The 20,579-nt window shown below is 44.4% G+C and overlaps 1 protein-coding gene across 11 annotated transcripts in view; it reads right to left on the reverse strand.

The window, feature by feature from the left end:
• PITPNM2 (phosphatidylinositol transfer protein membrane associated 2) overlaps window positions 1-20,579 on the reverse strand; it is a 317,406-nt gene that overhangs the window by 87,043 nt on the left and 209,784 nt on the right. For all 11 annotated transcript variants that reach the window (XR_009759680.1, XM_061603246.1, XM_061603252.1 and 8 more), the window contains one exon: window positions 10,212-10,307. Coding sequence is in view for 10 of the 11 variants with exons in the window: in XM_061603246.1 (XP_061459230.1) it covers window positions 10,212-10,307 (96 nt within the window). In the remaining variant the exon portion in view is untranslated. The remainder of the gene's footprint in view (window positions 1-10,211; window positions 10,308-20,579) is intronic.

Here is a 20,579-nt window from a genome sequence, read left to right on the forward strand (position 1 = left end):
ATTTTTCTCTTATCCGCCTTTTTCACTGTCCAACTTTCACATCCATACATAGAGATCAGGAATACCATGGTCTGAATGATCCTGACTTTGGTGTTCAGTGATACATCATTGCATTTGAGGACCTTTTCTCTCACAGCTGCCCTACCCAGTCCTAGCCTTCTTCTGATTTCTTGACTATTATCTCCATTTTGGTTAATGACTGTGCCGAGGCATTGATAATCCTTGAAAAGTTCAATGTCCTCATTGTCAACTTTAAAGTTACATAAATCTTCTGTTGTCATTACTTTAGTCTTCTTGACATTCAGCTGTACTCCTGCTTTTGTGCTTTCCTCTTTAACTTTCCTCAGCATTCGTTTCAAATCATTACTGGTTTCTGCTAAGAGTATGGTATCGTCTGCATATCTTAAATTATTGATGTTTCTCCCTCCAGTTTTCACACCTCCTTCATCTTGGTCCAATCCCACTTTCCGTATGATATGTTCTGCATACAGATTAAACAAATAGGGTGATAAAATACAATCCTGTATCACACCCTTTCCGATGGGGAACCAATCGGTTTTTCCATATTCTGTCCTTACAGTAGCCTCTTGTCCAGAATATAGGTTGCACATCAGGACAATCAGATGCTGTGGCACCCCAATTTCTTTTAAAGCATTCCATAGTTTTTCATGATCTACATAGTCAAAGGCTTTGCTGTAGTCTATAAAGCACAGGGTGATTTTCTTCTGAAATTCCTTGCTCTGTTCCATTAACCAACGTATGTTTGCGATATGATCTCTGGTGCCTCTTCCCTTTCTAAATCCAGCTTGGACATCTGGCATTTCTCGCTCCATATATGGTAAGGGCCTTTGCTGTAGAATCTTGAGCATTACTTTACTTGCATGGGATATTAAGGCAATAGTTCAGTAATTACTGCATTCTCTGGGATCCTCTTTCTTTGGAAGTGGGATATATATTGAACGTTTCCAGTCTGTGGGCCATTGTTTAGTTTTCTTGACAGATTTTTGTCAAAATGTGGACAGATTCAGTCTCAGTAGCTTCTAGCAACTCTATTGGTATGCCGTCTATTCCTGGTGATTTGTTTCTTCCAAGAATTTTAAGAGCAGCTTTCACCTCACATTCTAAAATTTCTGGTTCTTCATCATATGGTTCGTGAATGAATCTGTCATCCTGTCATCTCTTTTATAGAGTTCTTCAGTGTATTGCTTCCATCTTCCTTTTATTTCTCTAATCTTTTGGAATAAGGCTCTTGTTCTTCCCATTTTGTTGTCCTTTTCTATTTCTATACAATAACTATTGTAATAGTTTTCTTTGTCCCTACATACTAGTTGTTGTATAGTTTCATTTAGGGTTCTGACCGTGTTTCTATCTCCTTTTGCTTTTGCTTTCCTTTTCTCTTTAACCATTTTAAGAGTTTCTTCAGTCATCCATTGAGGTCTTTCTCTCTTTTTAACAAGAGGTACTGTCTTTTTGCATTCTTCCCTGATAATGTCCCTGACTTCAGTCCATAGTTCTTCTGGTTCTCTGTCAACTAAGTTTAAAGCCTCAAACCTGTTCCTTATTTGATCTTTATATTCTTCTGGGATGTTATTTAAATTGTATTTTGGCATTATGATTGCTTTGTTGTTCTTCTTTAGCTTTACTCTGATTTTTGATACGATCAGTTCATGATCTGTACCAGTCTGCTCCTGGTCTTGTTTTTGCAGAAAGTATGGAACTTCTCCATCTTCTGTTTCCAATTATATAATCAATTTGATTCCTATATTGACCATTTTATTTCATTATTTAATTGAATTAAAACAGCTCAGAGCAATAAGTAATAAGGGCAGCCTAAGGTCACCCTGAGCTAGGAGCCAAATCCTGAAAGAACCTATATCTTAGGAGACAGATCCTAGGAGAAGGAAGCCTGTAGAAAGCTAGTTTTCAACACCACCCTAGCAGGAAAGCTTCAGGGGACACCGTAAACAAGGCTAAATTCCAGTCGGAGAAAAGGGGAAAAAGGAAACTCCACCAATACATACAGGGAGAGAGTCAGCTCAGTCTTTGCTAAAAAGGGCAGCTTTAGCCTTCCTTAAACACAACCACAAGCTCTGTTTCCCTAGGTTAAAGAAAGGTCAGGCTGTTCTAGGTGGGAAAACAACAAACAAAAAAAAGACTCGCCTGGAAGTTGCAGCCCCTTGCTTAGATTAAAAGCAGCCAAAAGCTAGTCTAGTTTGTCCAGGCCAGAGTGCAAGGCACCACTTAAAACTACAGGGGAACTTGCACTGATAAAAGTGGTTGTTGTCAGCAAATAAAATAAAAATAGAGTAGTTAACCTTTCTTAGTACCACTAGTCAAAGTCCTTAAACAGCCCCGCCCCTCGCTAAGGAAGGAAGCCTGCCTTCCTGCCTTCAAAGGAAGGAAGTCTGAGATAATCCTAAGGAGTTAAACCCCAGCTGATAGTTGAGCCATCAGCCTCAATTAACACATCCCTGGCTGGCAGCAGTAGCTCGGAGGGACCAGCCACACATATAAATTCAAAGCACCCTAGGGAGGGAGCCTGCTCCATGAACTAGAGGGAGCCCCAGCTGACAAAGCGTCAAGGCCCCAGCTGACAAAGCGTCAAGGCGAGTTAAGCAGCAGAGCGAGTTCGGCAGCAGGGCGAGGAGGCCAGGCCCCCCCCACTCTGCCCATCTGTTCCCTGACCTCAACTAAACTGCAGTTTCCAACCCATTGACGTAATAAACCTCAAACAAAACTATGCAGGTAAGAAGCCAGCAGGGGTGTGGGGGCTTTCCAGTGTTTTGCACTGCCTGCAGCATGTACAACTATCTACCTGTTGGACAGAAGTCGTGGGTGTGCTCTCGGTGCAATGAGCTCCTGGCTCTCTGGGAACGACTTCATTTCCTTGAGGCCAAGGTGGCGGACCTGGAAAAGCTGAGAGAGGCAGAGAGGTGTGTGGAGGAAGCCTCCAGGGACGTTATAGCTGTGTCCCACTCCAAGGATGATAGCTCTTCTGCTATCATGGAGAACGATGGTCTCAGGGAAGGAGAGCATCCAGCTGAGGAAGAGGGAAACGATCCCTTAGAAGGGACCCATTCCTTGGGGGATGAGCAGCTATTCTCTCGTGCCGAGGATATATCTCCAGGGGGTGGAGGGATCCTTGTAGTGGGTGATTCGATCATTAGGAACATAGACAGTGGGGTGTGTGATGGGCGTGCAGACCGCAAGGTGTTTTGCCTGCCTGGTGCGAAGGTTGCGGATATCGCACATCGTTTAGATGCACATTGGCACCAACGACATGGGGAAATGCAGCCATGAGGTCCTGGAAGCAAAATTTAGGTTACTAGGTAGGATGCTGAAAGCCAGGACCTCCAAGGTGGCTTTCTCTGAAATGCTACCGGTTCCACGCGCAGGACCAGCCAGACAGGCCCAGCTTTGCAGTCTCAATGCGTGGATGAGACGATGGTGTCGGGTGGAAGGGTTTAGATTTGTTAGGCACTGGGGAACATTTTGGGACAAGCCGGGCCTGTACAAAAGGGACGGGATCCACTTGAACCAGAATGGAACCAGACTGCTGGCACTTAAAATTAAAAAGGTAGCAGAGCAGCTTTTAAACTGACTGAGGGGGGAAACCCGACAGGAGCTGAGAAAGGTCCGGTTCGGAATAAACCTCCCCCCTGGGATAAAAACCAAAGAAATTATGAAATTTTAAAAGGGGTAGGCCTAGAAGTAGGCATTGTGAGAGCAGGGGCACAGGATATAAATTCAGAAGAGCAAAATTACCACAGGCCAAACCACAAGTGCCAAAGACACTTGAAGAGAGACACTGCTTACAAGTGCCTGTACACCAATGCTAGGAGCCTCCGAACCAAGATGGGAGAACTGGAGTGCTTGGTCTTACAGAAGAGCATTGATATAGTGAGCATAACGGAGACCTGGTGGAATGGAGAAAACCAGTGGGATACGGTTATCCCTGGATATAAACTATATCAGAAGGACAGGGAAGGACGTATTGGTGGCGGAGTCACTCTATACGTGAAAGAAAGCATTGAATCCAGCAAGCTCGAAACCCCAAAAGAGGCGGACTTCTCCACAGAATCGTTGTGGGTTGTGATACCATGCCCCAGGAGGGATTTAATACTGGGAACGATCTATCATCCCCCTGATCAAAATGCTCAGGGAGACCTGGAGATGAGTTATGAAATTGAGGAAGCATCCAAACTAGGAAATGTGATAGTAATGGGTGACTTCAATTACCCAGACATAGACTGGCCACATATGTGTTCCAGTCATGACAAAGAAGCAAAATTTCTAGATATTCTAAATGACTATTCCCTAGACCAGTTGGTCATGGAACCGACCAGAGAGACGACAACCCTGGACTTAATCCTCAGCGGGGACCGGGACCTGGTGCGAGATGTGTTGTTGAACCAATTGGGAGTAGTGACCATAGTGCTATTAAATTAAAAGTAAAGTAAAGGTGTTCCCGCACTTGTAGTGCGAGTCGTTTCCGACTCTTAGGGTGACGTCTTGCGACGTTTACTAGGCAGACCATATATATGGGGTGGGATTGCCAGTTCCTTCCCTGGCCTTTCTTTACCCAGCATATGCCGGGTACTCATTTTACCAACCACGGATGGATGGAAGGCTGAGTGGACCTTGACCCCTTTTACTCAAGATTCGACTTCCTCTTTCCATTGGAATTGAACTCCGGCTGTGAGCAGAGCTTCGGCTGCGTTACTGCTCTGCACCACGGAGGATCTGTGCTATTAAATTAAACATACATGTAAATGGCCAATTGCCAAGAAAATCCAACACGGTCACATTTGACTTCAAAAGAGGAAACTTTACAAAAATGAGGGGATTGGTAAAAAGAAAGCTGAAAAACAAAGTCCAGAGGGTCACATCACTCGAAAGTGCTTGGAAATTGTTTAAAAACACTATATTAGAAGCTCAACTGGAGTGCATACCGCAGATCAGAAAAGGTACCGCCAGGGCCAAGAAATTGCCAGCATGGTTAACGAGCAAAGTCAAGGAAGCTCTTAGAGGCAAAAAGTCTTCCTTCAAAAAATGGAAGTCTTGCCCGAATGAAGAAAATAAAAAAGAACACAAACTCTGGCAAAAGAAATGCAAGAAGACAATAAGGGATGCTAAAAAAGAATTTGAGGAGCACATTGCTAAGAACATAAAAACCAACAACAAAAAATTCTATCAATACATTCAAAGCAAGAGACCATCTATGGAGGCGATTGGACCCTTGGATGAGAAGAGAGTCAAAGGTGTACTAAAGAATGATAAGGAGATTGCAGAGAAGCTAAATGAATTCTTTGCATCTGTCTTCACAGTGGAAGATGTAGGGCAGATCCCTGAACCTGAACTAACATTTGCAGGAAGGGATTCTGAGGAACTGAGACAAATAGTGGTAACGAGAGAGGAAGTTCTAGGCTTAATGGACAATATAAAACTGAAAAATCACCAGGCCCGGATGGCATCCACCCGAGAGTTCTCAAAGAACTCAAATGTGAAATTGCTGATCTGCTAACTAAAATATGTAACTTGTCCCTTGGGTCCTCCTCCGTGCCTGAGGACTGGAAAGTGGCAAATGTAACGCCAATCTTCAAAAAGGGATCCAGAGGGGATCCCGGAAATTACAGGCCAGTAAGCTTAACTTCTGTCCCTGGAAAACTGGTACAAAGTATTATTAAAGCTAGATTAACTAAGCACATAGAAGAACAAGCCTTGCTGAAGCAGAGCCAGCATGGCTTCTGCAAGGGAAAGTCCTGTCTCAGTAACCTATTAGAATTCTTTGAGAGTGTCAACAAGCATATAGATAGAGGTGATCCAGTGGACATAGTGTACTTAGACTTTCAAAAAGCGTTTGACAAGGTACCTCACCAAAGACTTCTGAGGAAGCTTAGCAGTCATGGAATAAGAGGAGAGGTCCTCTTGTGGATAAGGAATTGGTTAAGAAGCAGAAAGCAGAGAGTAGGAATAAACGGACAGTTCTCCCAATGGAGGGCTGTAGAAAGTGGAGTCCCTCAAGGATCAGTATTGGGACCTGTACTTTTCAACTTGTTCATTAATGACCTAGAATTAGGAGTGAGCAGTGAAGTGGCCAAGTTTGCTGACAACACTAAATTGTTCAGGGTTGTTAAAACAAAAAGGGATTGCGAAGAGCTCCAAAAAGACCTCTCCAAACTGAGTGAATGGGCGGAAAAATGGCAAATGCAATTCAATATAAACAAGTGTAAAATTATGCATATTGGAGCAAAAAATCTGAATTTCACATATATGCTCATGGGGTCTGAACTGGCGGTGACCGACCAGGAGAGAGACCTCGGGGTTGTAGTGGACAGCACGATGAAAATGTCGACCCAGTGTGCGACAGCTGTGAAAAAGGCAAATTCCATGCTAGCGATAATTAGGAAAGGTATTGAAAATAAAACAGCTGATATCATAATGCTGTTGTATAAATCTATGGTGCAGCCACATTTAGAATACTGTGTACAGTTCTGGTCACCCCATCTCAAAAAGGATATGATAGAGTTGGAAAAGGTTCAGAAGAGGGCAACCAGAATGATCAAGGGGATGGAGCGACTCCCTTACGAGGAAAGGTTGCAGCATTTGGGGCTTTTTAGTTTAGAGAAAAGGCGGGTCAGAGGAGACATGATAGAAGTGTATAAAATTATGCATGGCATTGAGAAAGTGGATAGAGAAAAGTTTTTCTCCCTCTCTCATAATACTAGAACTCATGGACATTCAAAGAAGCTGAATGTTGGAAGATTCAGGACAGACAAAAGGAAGTACTTCTTTACTCAGCGCATAGTTAAACTGTGGAATTTGCTCCCGCAAGATGCAGTAATGGCCACCAGCTTGGATGGCTTTAAAAGAAGATTAGACAAATTCATGGGGGACAGGGCTATCAATGGCTACTAGCCATGATGGCTGTGCTCTGCCACCCTAGTCAGAGGCAGCATGCTTCTGAAAACCAGTTGCCGGAAGCCTCAGGAGGGGAGAGTGTCCTTGCACTCGGGTCCTGCTTGCGGGCTTCCCCCAGGCACCTGGTTGGCCACTGTGAGAACAGGATGCTGGACTAGATGGGCCACTGGCCTGATCCAGCAGGCTGTTCTTATGTTCTTATCTGGTGATGTCCACGTGTACAGTCGTCTTTTTGGTTGCTCAAAAAATGTGTTTGCAAGAAACAAATCATTGGCTTCACAGAATTCAATAAGTCTTTCTCCTGTTTCATTTCTGTCACCTAAGCCCCATTTCCCCACAATTCCTAGTTCTTCTCTGTTCCCTACTTTAGCATTCCAGTCCCCCATGATTATCAGCACATCTTGTTTTGGTGTGTGATCAATTTCCTCCTGTACTTCTGCGTAAAATCTCTCCAATTCTTCTTCTTCTGCGTTTGATGTTGGAGCGTAGATTTGGATGATGGTTATGTTAATAGGTTTCCCGTTTAATCTCATTGATATAACTCGCTCAGACATTGCGTTGTAGCTCCTAATTGCTTTTGCTACATCACTTCTCACTATTAAAACAACCCCGTTTCTTCTTGATTTCTCATTTCCTGCATAATTTTGTAGTTGCCTGATTGAAAATCTCCCATTCCAGTCCATTTTAATTCACTCACGCCAAGTATTGTAATGTTGATAAGCTCCATTTCTTGCTTGACAATTTCTAACTTTCCCTGGTTCATGCTTCTCACATTCCATGTTCCTATTGTGTGCGTCATACGACTCCGGACTCTCCTTTCGCATCTGTGCGTATCAGCCTCTGGGCTTCCTTTCGGCTTTGACCCAGCTGCGTCATTAGTCACAGCGCTACTTGTACTTGTCCTTTGTTCTTCCCCAGTAGCTCGGTGAGTGCCTTCTGACCTGGGGGTCTCATCTTCCAGCACTATCTCATGTTGCATTTTGGATACTCTGTTCATAGGGTTTTCGTGGTAAGAGGTATTCAGAGTGGTTTACCATTGCCTTCCTCTGAGTTTGGATGCATCTTAGTCTGGTGTCTCAGCTTTGACCATTCTGCCTTGGGTGCCCCTGCTAGGAGTCTAGCCTCTTGGTCTAGACTCCTGACGGCATTGCTCTCAGCTTCTTCAACACTCTCAAACCCCCTCACCACATTAAAGTGTGCATCCTAAAGGGGGAACTCAACACTGGACACAGGCAAGTCACTAGGCATGCCTACAATGTCTCAGTCCCAAATCCCCTATCTGTAAAATGGGAATAAAAATGGCCCAATCCATATAGAACAGGGCTCCTCTGCTTTTGATAACTGCAACAGAAAAGAGAGAGAGTAGGGACAGATGCTGTTTCTCCCACCAATGCAGAATCTGTTTATGTGAGAATCTATGATGTCTTGGAACCCTCCCTCCATTCTGGGTACCAATCAGAGTTCCTGTGAATCTAAAAAGAAGCAACGGCTGCAATCTTTGGCACAATTGCTTGGGAGTCCCATTGAATTCAATGAGGATTACTTCCAAGTAAACATGCGTATAGGATCAGGCTATTAAAATCTGTAAAACATTTTCAAATGGGAAAAAAGTGGTTCAGAGAAATATGCATGTTACTGTGTGTATCGTAATGCTATGTTAAGCAGACTAAACCTATGATTATCTGAACATTCTGGATTTAGGCCAGACTAATTACAACTGCATTTCATCCAAATGGCTGGAGAGGGGAGTTCAAAACACTAGGATAATCAGATGTCTCAATGTGAGACTACTATTTAGGAGTGATGTAGTTTCACTGAGAACCTTTGAAGAGGTATTTGTTTCAATTTTGCTAGTTCTGGATCATGACCAACAAGTTCTGGAAGGTGGAAGCCTGAGAATTGGGCTTCCACACTCTCAAGAAATCCAGACTGAGTATACTCAAGTGTGGGGAAGTGCTGGACCTCAACCAGGGACATCCTAGAGTAAAGACAGATGTAGTGTTTGAAGAGCACTGAATACAGGAACATCAGAAGATTCCTGTTGGTTCAAAACAAAAGGACATCCATTCTGGCATTTGGTTTCCCACAGGAGCCCATCAGATGCCTCTGTGGGAAACCCCACAAGAAGAACGAGAGGGCAATAGTCCTCTCCTGATGCTGCTCTCCAGCAACTGATGTTCATCATTATACCCTCCACTGTTAGTATCTTTTCCTCTCAAGTTCGGGGGGGGGGGAAAGAGGTCTGCAGAATGGCAAGCAAAGGCTGGTGGTAGACAGCACCTATCAGCCACTTATTAATTTATTTCTGCTTCTTATATTTATGCCTTACACCTTTGTTTCAAGGATCTTAGGGAGACACCTATGAGGCTATCCCATTTTATCCTCAAAAAAATTCTGAAGGGTCTGCTTAGGCTAAGACTTTCAGATTGCAAGCTTGTTGGCAGGAACTTACAGCTTTAATTAGTACTGTGCAGCTGCTAGTATTTTAGGCACTTTTAAAAATAAGGTGATGCTAAGGAGGAGGTAAAGGGACAGCAAATTCACCTGTTGAGGAGATCTGATTCCATGCTTTCCTGGTCCAAGTAGTCTAGCGATTACACCAGGCCACACTATCTCTCAATAATAGTATCTCTAGCTATCTGTCTAAGCCAACAACAACAAAATAGCAATAAAGCCACTATATAACACTGAAGCAGACAGTTTTTACAACTAAAGCTTGCTTCTTTCTTTCAGAGGTGCAGATTCTACCCAGTCTCTCTCTCTCTCTCTCTCTCTCTCTCTCTCTCCACAATCACACCCAGGGAAGCATAATGTTTTGCAGACTGCAAGCTTATCATAGCTAAATCATTAGGCAGGGTAAAGCAACCCACTTCAGAGAATAGACATTGGGGCACCATTAATAGGCAGCAAATGGTTAATAACTTTTTTTTTAAAATTGAATTTTCGCCACTGTGAGGGGAGGGGGCATGGATGGGTGGATGAGTGGGCTACCATCTGCATTTTGCTCACTCAGGCAACCAAACTGTTTCGGGGCACCTCTGCTAGAAAAGAAATGCACCCCTAAACTCACAGATGCATTTGGATGAGCTTGAAAAGTAGAAGGGCCACCCCATCGCTGGAGGGGGAGAGTTTAGATCTTCCGTCATCGGTGCACATCATCTTCCACTAAAGCAACACAGCTTCACACGAGCAAAGCTTCTCACTCAAGCAAAATTGCTGCACATACACACTGCAACACTCACACGCCCTTTAACGGTGCTTAGAAGCTGCTCTTTCTGTGCTCCACCTACCGTGTGCATCGAAGAATTCATCATCGGAGCTCTCGTCTGAATCTCTTGCAATGCTCTGCATTCTCCACTCCGATATGCTATGGCGCGAGGGGCTTGCTAGGAGAAACAGAAGGGATTTGTGCAATCAGCAATGCTCAGAAAAAGCAAGGGTGGTCCTGGCTGCCCTTTGCGGCAGAGACAGTTGAGTGGTCCTGGTGGAAACACATCCCCTAAGTGTTGGGGCACAGCAGGCCCAATGATGCCAGTGTGATGTCAAACGTCTCCCCCTCCCCTGAGTCCTGCGTAGTTTATGGTTCTTATAACCCATTGCCAAGACGCCACAACACACAGCACTCTGCAAGCCTCCGCTGCTGTTTTCAAAGAGCAGCTATTTATAAGCATTGGGAGGATGTGTAAAAATATTTCAGTTTTACAGGTTGGCAATTAGAAAGGGAAGCCGCCTGATTATGAACGGTTCTCTCCAAAATCACTAGTAAAAGATACTTTATGAGGAAAACAGATGTTCACAATGGGGTCTGCAAGCTTTTTGAGTCACACAGAACTGTTGAAAAAAATAAAAAGGTGGGGAGACGTTTTTGGGAGAGGGCAATGGTGGGACTGATGTTAGGCCACATGGTAAGGATTCACACTTTCAACTCCAGCTGCTGAGATTGGACAGAGGCCATGTTACATGGCTTCCTGTGGCAGCTGGCTCTACGAACCAAGCTACTTGTCTGCAGTGGTCTGCCACCAGGTGGCGAAGCTCCCTGTCTTTGCATCACCACATTTCAGTGGCAAAAGGCCAGGTGGCTTCTCTACACAGCGAGATGCACGCAGGAAGCAAATTAAAGCAACCTCCGTGGGGTTCACTGGACAGCTTGTGCTACTCATGAAAACTGTTCATTGGCCACCATGGAGAATGTGTTTGCTCAGTGCCAGCTCCAGGATTTTGGAAACCCTCCTCAAGCAAGGCAACCCTAGTGGTCCCCTTAGCCCAGAAGATGCAGGATGTGCAACCCGAGAATTCTCTTGCATTGCCCCAACCTCTCAGGTGTTCCGTGCAAACTGAGGGCCAAACTCCACACTATACTTAATTGTGCATTTCTTTCTCCTGACAAATAGTTGTTTTACTGAAAAGCAACCTTGGCTCCTGCATCAGGAGCAAAAGAGCAGTAGGCAGCAGAAGTGGTTAGAGACGGCTTAACTATTTTCTGCTTTGTCCAGTCAAAATTACCCTCCCCAAAGGGAACCCTATAACAGTGGTTCCCAACCTTTATGAGTATGGGACCACCTTTATAAGCTAATTTTTTTGTGTGAACACCCCCCCACGCACACACAAATTGTAATTTTAGTCTCTGTTAATTGAAAAAATGGTGTGCGGCAAAATCACATCTCCAAATATCCCTTTCCATAAAAAGCTGTGCAAGGGAGGTGTTGCTGTCTTTTCTTAATGCAAAGGTTCATTAAACTGGTATCCCCCCTCCCACAGCTTGGAAAAGTTACTTTTTTGAACTACAACTCCCATCAGCCCCAGCCAGTATGGCCACTGGATTGGGCTGATGGGAGCTGTAGATCAAAAAAGTAACGTTTCCAATCTCTGCCCCCTCCCAGCCGCACACAGTCCTGGATCCCAATACTAGTAGGTTACAGTGTTGGACTAAGATCCAGGTTCAAATCCCCAGCCAGCCATGAAGCCCATTGGGTGACCTTGGGGCAGACACAGTCTCTCAGCCTGACCTATCACACAGGTTGGTGTAAGGATAAAATGGGAAGTGGGGGGAAGCATGTACACCACCTTGAGCAACTTGGAGGAAAGGTGGGATATAAATGCAATAATAATTAATTAAATAAACACATTTCATCTGCAGTATGTGGACCCCAGCCTCAGCCAACCTGAGCTTTTTAAAGACAATAATAATAAAGAAGCATCAATGTGGTAGTGGTGGGGATGCTAGATTGTGAAGACAAGAGGGTGGATAGATTGAGGAGGAGGGATAGCGATCTTAGGCCTTGGGAGAACTGATGACTTGGTTAGCATGCACTTGGGGAATGAGAGTGGAGCAGAAGACATGCACACACACAAACACACCTGCCCCTCCTGCAAGCAACTGCAGGCGTGCATGCATTTGGGCACATGGGAGGGGGGAAGCCCTCGACTGCTGCATCTTAGAGAGAGAGATTGGGGGCCCCAGAGTGTAGGTGGAAGAAAGGGGGGACGCTGGCACATACACAGTCTCAGAGAGGAAGGGCGAGCAAGTCTGAGCTTCCTCACTGCTCCTTGGCTCCATCTGGGCAGCCTCACAAATGAGTTACTTACTAATTTTTTAAAAAAGTCTTCACTTACTGAACACTGTCTGCTCCCCACTGCCGCTGCAGATGACACACCTCCCTTGCTCCAGACAAGAGGGGAGGACTTTACTGAAGTGCCAGAGCAACTTTCAGGCGCTCCGAGGACAGGCATCTGCCTATAAAACACGTGGCAGGCACCAAAGGAGGCTGAGAGTGGAGCTACCAGGAAGGAAAGGGGATTACTATCACCGACTCCCGTCTTCTCATACTGCCGCTGCTGATGACACCCTCACTCAGAACAAGAGGAAAGGGCTTTTCGTGAAGCAAAAAGAAGCAAGGCTGCAAGCAAAGGCTGCTTTCCCCCTTCCTTCCTGGCAGCGTGCCATTCTTGGCTCCTGCTTCACTGCCACCGCCTTTTGAAAATTATTCTTATTTCTTTACCATTCGCAGCCCCCTCTGGATTACTTCACGTCCCCCAGGTTGGGAATCACTGCCCTGTAACATTTCCCCTGGAGGGGGTGAGATTTGGAGTGGGGAAATGATGGGCAAGGGAAAGGATTAAGCAGCCTCTTTCCCCACTCCTGATGGCTATCATTGAGACAGGCCGGGTTTGGTAGAAACCATTCCAGAAAACAAAAACAACAACCCATCAGCAGTAGGAATCAACCATTGGCACACGGGGATGGACAAATCTGTCCATTTCTGTTCTCCAAGTCTCTAATTTTTCCAGTGTTAAATTCAGTTCTCCGCATTTCCACAGCAATTGGCGATTTGTTTGTTTAAAAGTTCTCATTAAAATTCTTCAGCATTTTAGTGTGAATTTCTCCAAACATAGACATTTTTGTATGCAATTTTGACTAATATACACACTGTTTTCAAGCAGTTTACCCGAATATAATGTGCTTGTGAATGTTATTTTTGCTAATACATGCATTTTTGTACATATTCCTTGATTAGAGAACTGCACTAGAGAAAATTTGGAGATGTGCGAGTTTCAAAGGCTAGCTGTGTTTCAGTTTACTCATTGGTTTGAGAAGTGCAAATTAGGCAGTTTCTCATTAAAACGCATACAAAATTGAATTCCTCCTTCATCCCTAATGGCGCATCACTTGTACTTTGTCCCCAAGGATGGTTATACTATTGAGGTGGTGAACCTTTGGCCAGAGCCTTCATCTGACCTCATCACTCCCCCAAGGAAATTCTGCTTTTGCTCCCCTTTTCCTGCTCAGTGAAGGTTGGTAATGGGCAACGGAACCAGAGAAACCACACTAAATGCCTACAGCCACAGATAATCCAATCAAGGCAGCTAAATGGCTTTCAGCTTATTAAATTGACAGGGGCCCACCCAGAAGACATTCAGTGCCTCGTGTTAAATGACATGCCAGCATGGAACCCCCCATCACCACCACCACACATTTATTATTGCACCACCAGAACTCAGCCACCAATGCCAGGCAGTTGCTTTGGATTCTAACTTTACTAATTGTCAAGTGGGAAGGTCACTGCTGTAGCCCCCCTGGATCAGCTGTAGAGCTAACTATGGGTTCAGCATTCACTCTGTCGCCCCTGACTACCTCACCCCATTCCTTTGGGAATAAGGGAGCAAAGTGATTGACAGCACACAGCGAAATCACACTGGACTGACGTCAAAGGCCCTCGCATAATAGCTGCTAAAAATAGAATGGGTAACAATACAGCCGTGCGTGCCACAAGGGTCCCCCCTTACACTGGGGGCCTCGCTTAGACAGCAGAAGACTGATCGAGCTCTCATGCAGAGAGACAAAGGAGCGGCTTTCTCATCAGCAGGAAACCCAAATAGCTCCCTTGACGGTCATGCTTGCAAATATGCAGCCGTCTCCTAAACCCAGCTCATAAGAAGATCAAAAAGCCCTGTGTGACGTGCTTCCCTAATTCGACTCACTGCAATTCATTTCCCTCACTGGCTGGATCTAGTCTGACAGACCTATGCAGCTGTTTTTGAGTAGGCAGTCATTTTTAACTATTGTTTTGTATTGCCATTAAATGTTTTTATGTTGCTGTTGTTTTGCGAGAGGGAGGTATATAAATACTTTCATAAATAAAGGCAGCGCTGGGCTAACAACAAGGGCAAGACGCAGTGGGGTGACCTGGAGATACCCAAGGTTTAGCTTTGCTGGAGTCTAGAGCAGGGTGGGCATGGAGAACGGCTGAGTTTTTCCAGAACTAGATTGGCAGGCTAATCCTGCAGTGAACATCCTGCTCTGTGCATAATGTGTATGAGATTCCATGCAGCTTTCTAGGTGTGTGTCACTGTGGAAGGTGACCGACTCTAGCTAGTAAACCCAATGCTTCTTAAAGCTGCTGAGCAAAGCTCTACCTTCTAAATGTATTCTCCCTGCATTCTTCTCACCCCACCCAGCACCACAGGTGAGTGTGCAGAGGCCCTTGCATGCAATTGTGCACATGTAGTCTTCTTCTGCTGCTTGCAAGGATCTGTGGATCAGGGGCACTAAGCCAATCCAGCATTCCCTCTCTGCTAGTGCAAGGGCTCTTGCACGGGCAGGCGAGTGCGGAGTTTTAATGTTCCACAACAGAGGAATCCTATGCAACTGTTGTCCTAGTGGAAACTTGTCACACAACAGATTCAGCAACCTAGTTATGCATTCTCTTGTGTAACAAGATTCCGCTGGTGCAAAACATTTCTCCAGTGGAACAAGTGTACAGCTAAGTGAGTTTAATTTAGCAGTGCATTAGATACAACCCGTTGACCTTAAAAGAACAAATTTCTGTCACCCTCCCACACTTTAGAACCAGGCATACAGAAGTGTCATAAAGTAGTACTGCTTCATTCCAATCCAGGCTCAAATGAAGGGGCAGTAAAGAAGAACTCATGGCATAAATCTACTATAGATTAGCACGGTTCTCTCAAAAGGGCCATTCATTCAAATCACATCTTGGCAATGCAGGAAGAAGGATCCATTTGGCTTAGGATCCTATCCTATCCTGAAATTGTCTCACTGTCCCCATCTAGAGGACTCAGCAATACTCCCTAGGGTTGGGGCTGCACTACAGTTTGAGATCTACTTCAATTAACCCACAGTCCTTTAAGAGAAACAAGGGGTGGTGTTGGAAACAACTAAGCCAGGTAACGGGAACCTTTGGCCCTCCAGATGTTGCTAAACTACAACTCAGCCCCAGCAAGCATTGCCAATGTCCAGGGATGATGGCAGTTGTAGTTCATCTGGAGGGCTAAAGGTTCCCCACACCTGACCTGAACATATAAATAGGGCAAGGTATCTTTGCTACAGTTACTGAATTCCAAAGAGTTCCAAAACAGGAGAGTACGGGATCCAAGCACTAATTATGCTACATACAGCCTCTCAGATGAGTGCCATGTGTTTCGCGTCTAGCATTTCACATTAGACAAGCACATGTCCAGGAACAGCACATTGCCTGAGGCAGTCATGCCACAGCAGAAATTTCCATGCCTGGCGTATTGCTAAGCATTTCTGCTCCTCCTGTCTTTAACCCACTCCCACCGATTTGCACTATACTCTTGGGTGCTAAGACAACCCCTGCTCCTTCTGCCAGTTAAGAGAATGTGCCTTGTCAAAACTTAGATGCCACTAAGCTAAGGCTGTCACCCAAGTAAAGAAATCTTAGCTGATTAGTCATATGAGTTTTGGTAGATTAATCAATTAATTGATTAAATCTACATACATTTGCATATAAGAAAACCCCCCACAATAGTTCTAAAGAAAACTAAGAGGTGCTGTGTTCAGGTTCTGCTGGCAGACTTCACATGGGCATTTGGTCAGCTATGCTCTGTCTCTGTGGTTGGAGTCAGTCTGCTTCTGAATATCAATTGCTGGAAACTGCAGGAGGGGAGAGTGCTCTTTGCACTCAGGTCCTGCTTGTGGGCTTCTCACGGGCAACTGGTTGGCCACTGTGAGGATGCTGGACTAGATCCAGCAGGCTCTTATGTTCTTACGCCATTGTGAGAACAGGCTAGTGCTGGACTAGATTGGCCCTTGGCTTGATCCAGCAGGGCTCATGTCATTTTTTTTAAAAAAGTGTATCTTAAGGAAGAGAGCCAGTGTGGTGTAGTGGTTAAGGTGTTGGACTAGGACCTGGGAGACCAGGGTTCAAATCCCCACACAGCCATGAAGCTCACTGTGTGACCTTGGGCCAGTCACTGCCTCGTAGTCTCAGAGGGAGGCAATGGTAAACCCCCTCTGAATACTGCCTGGGTTGCCCATAAGTCAAAATCGACTTGAAGGCAGTCCGTTTCATTTTCATATCTTAAGGGACCACGTATTAAAGGCATTACCCATTGCCTCTTGCATCAGAGAGAATGTCCTAAGATGCATTTGCCACCTGCAGTTTTTATAAGCATTGAAATGTAAAATTATCCTTAAAACATTGCCTGATTAATCAGGGGCCTTTTTTTAGCCAGTCAATACTATTTTGCTTGATTAAACATTACAGGTCTAAAGAAGCACTTGGCATATCTGGATTCTTCCATGTTTTAGTGGGCTGGGTGTCTCAGAGGGCCTGGTAGCTGCACATTCTTGCTACGCTTGCTGTAGAAAACAGGACCACAACTCCTTCTGTAGCAGCCAGAGGAAAAAATAGGGTTGGGGCAGACTGGAGATTTTCCAGAAAGGTGATGGAGATATGGATATAGAGCAGGGAAGCTGTGGCCTTCCAGATGTTGTTAAGACTACAGCTTCCATCATCCCTGATGACCGGCCATGTTGACTGGGACTAATGAGAATTGGTGTCCAACAACCTCTGGAGGGCCACAGCTTCCCCACCCCGATCGAGCATCATCACTGTCCACAGTATGCACACTCTTCCTGCTGTCATTCTTGTTCATGTGGCCTGCAGGTTTCTGCAGTGTTTAAAAGATCTGTTTTACCAGAAATGGCAGACAGCCAAACAAACCATCTTTACACTACAATGATAGCTCTACCATACATTCCAACCAGAGCTTGGAAGTAACTAGTTACAAGTAACTAGTTACAAGTAATTTATTACTTTTTTGAGTAACGAGTGGGTAACTTCATTACATTTTGCTGGTAATAGAACGAGTAGTAACTTCATTACTTTTGAGGAGTAATTGTAATGTTTCCAGCATTACTTTTGCGCATTACTTGGGGGGGAGCAGGGGAAGTCTGCTGCTCCTCTGATTTGTGAATAAAAATCATGTGCTTCAAATTGGGCTTCTGTGCAGCGTTGTTCTTCCTTCATGCTCTATGGGAACTTAGGAGGCAAGGAGGGAGGAGGTGGAGAGCGAGACGGCATGGAGAAAACAATTGTTTAACAATTGACAGGAGTGGAAGGAGAAAAGAGCTGGAGGCAATATATATATACAAAAAATATGTGTGTTGGGGTATCATCATTGCTGGATGTGGGGTGAGGGGATGTGAGATTCTATTATGCCATTCTGTTTTTTTTTTACAGATAAAAAAATTTTACGGATAAAAAAAAATATTCTACTACCCTCTGTGTGTGTGCGTGTGCTTATTTTTAATGTTGTTTTAGGCTACTTAGATGTGCAGCAGCCAAGGCCAGCACCTTGTAGGCAATTTTTTTTTTAAAAAGTAACTAAAATGTAATTGTAGCAATTACTTTTGAGTAAAAGTAAAGTAATCAGTTACTTTCAGAGGAATTGTAATTATAACGGTAATTACTACTTTTGGGGGGGCCATGTAACTGTAACTGTAATTTATTACTTTTTAAAAGTAATCTTCCCAGCTCTGATTCCAACTCACCTCTCTTAAAAACTCCCCCCAAAACAGCAGCAAGAGCTATTGTCTGTCTCCAGCCGAAGAGCGGCTGGAAAAGACAACCCAACAAAGGAGGAAGCCTGACTCGTCAAACATGCTCTTGGCGTGTAGCTTTTTAAAGGAACAAAACACCTCCAGGTTGTAAACCTATAAAGAATTCATACTGATGCCAGTCAGCGGGAGTGTAACATTTCTTCACAGCACAATCGACCTCTAGTGAACTAAAAGGAAAGTCTCCAAGGAATGACTGCTATGCTCTATGAAGGCTATTTCTGTGGCATGCCCACATGAATGTTTTTTCCATTTAGCAGTTTAATTTATAGGACATAAACAGGAATGTTGGAAAGTTCCTTTCTGGTTGGGATAAACCCGCACTTTAACCAAGCAGGAAGCCTTGAAGTGTGTGGCTCCATAAACACCATACATTTAAAGCACATGGCTTCCCCCTAAAGTTTCCTGGGAACTGTAATTTACCCCCTTCACATAGCTACATTTCCAAACACCCTTTACACACTACAATTCCCAGGATTCTTGGGTGGGGAAGTCATGAGCTTTAAATGTGTGGTGTGTACGCAGCCCGTGGACTTTGGACAACATGGCCCCAGTAGTTTCAGACCTGGACTTAGATTTTGGAGATCTGAGATCACATCATGTCTCTGCCACTATAGCCCTACTAGTAGCCTCACTATACAGAGCATTTCTACACCACAGAGAAATGAGTTTGGTGGTCAACTTTTCCCTCAGCAAATTCTGGAAACTGTAGTTCTGTTAGTAGGAGAGTGACTTGCCATTCTCAAGAAGTTTTCCAAATGAGAATTCCCAGGAGTCTCTGAGGCAAGCCATGATGATTAACTTAGCATACAGCCTGCAAAACGGGTGGGGAAGCTGTGGCCCTCCAGATGGTGTTGGGACTCCCAACTCCCATCCTCCCTGACCATTGGGCACACTGGCAGAGACTGATGGGAGATGGAGTCCAACAACATCTGAAGAGCCACAGCTTCCCCACTCTTGCTACATTAAGTGTGCAGTGTAGATTCACATTTTCACTTTGCACTTCTCAGGGCCATATGCGAATTGAAACACCACAATCCTTTGAAATTTGCACTTCTCCAAATATTATGATGCAGTTTTCCAACCAAAAATGAATAAAAAATGCATATATTAGGGTAGCCTTTCCCAACCTTGGGTCCCCAGATGTTGCTGGACTACAACTCCCATTAGACCCAGCCGGCATGGCCAATGGAGAGGAATGATGGGAAATGCAGTCCAGCAAATATCTGGGTACCCAAAGGTTGGGGAAGGCTGTATTAGGGGAAAGGGTGTGTAAAAATGTATAGTGAAAATAACATACTAAAATGAATAGTATTGGGGGCTACAGCTTGCAGAAAATGCAAATTTTAGGCAAATTTGCACACAAAATGTGTGTATTAGGAAAACTGTGAACTAAAATGTTACTGAATTTTCAGGAGAGCTTTTTTTTTAATTGCCAACCGATGTGGAAATGTGGTAAACTGAAGTTAAGACTGAAAAAGTAGAAACAGAGAGAAACTGAAATGGAGAGATTCGTCCATCGCTAGTGTAGATGTGCCCTCTCTCTTTCAGCCTTAACTAAGGCCTTCAGCAAGAGCATTCTTATCAATGCTAACTAGCTGGTACAATGCAAATAAGGGACCCAGGCCTGCAGAGGGATTTGGAGGGGAGGAGCTATAATAAGAAAATTTCCATGTTTCCCCAAGGAGGAAACCAGCCCATGATAGCACACTGAGAGGGAACTAGCCAGTGGTAGCCCTTGGCTCAGTTTGGTGCTGTACAGAGGAAGGGGAGGAGAAGCTCTCCCCAACGTAAGACACCCAAGTGGATGTTGTGGCTGGGGGAGGATTTATTTTTGTAATAGGCTCAGGAACAAAAATGGGGGAGAAATATTATTAAATCTGCATTTAAAGGTGAACCTACCAAATTTGCACTTTGTGAAAAAATATACGACCGAAACACAGCCATCCCTTGAAATTCGCACTTCTCCGAAGTTTGCAATGCAGTTCTCCAACCAATGGTTATAAAACTGCATATATTAGGGGAAAGTGCGCCTAAAAGGGACACACTTGTGAAAAATGTACAAGAATATATTATATTATATTATAGGGAATTGCTGGCAAAAATGTGTGTATTAGTCAATACCATACAAAAATGTGTTTAGTAGGAGACATTTGCACAAAAATACTGATGATTTTTCATGAGTATTTTTTTTTAACACAGACACACACAAATTGCTGCAGAAATGTGGAGAACTGAATTTAAGAATGGAAAAATGAGAAGCTGAGAGAACCAAAAC

The sequence above is a fragment of the Rhineura floridana genome, chromosome 19 (genome assembly GCF_030035675.1).
Source record: "Rhineura floridana isolate rRhiFlo1 chromosome 19, rRhiFlo1.hap2, whole genome shotgun sequence".
Classification (NCBI taxonomy): Eukaryota; Metazoa; Chordata; class Lepidosauria; order Squamata; family Rhineuridae; genus Rhineura; species Rhineura floridana.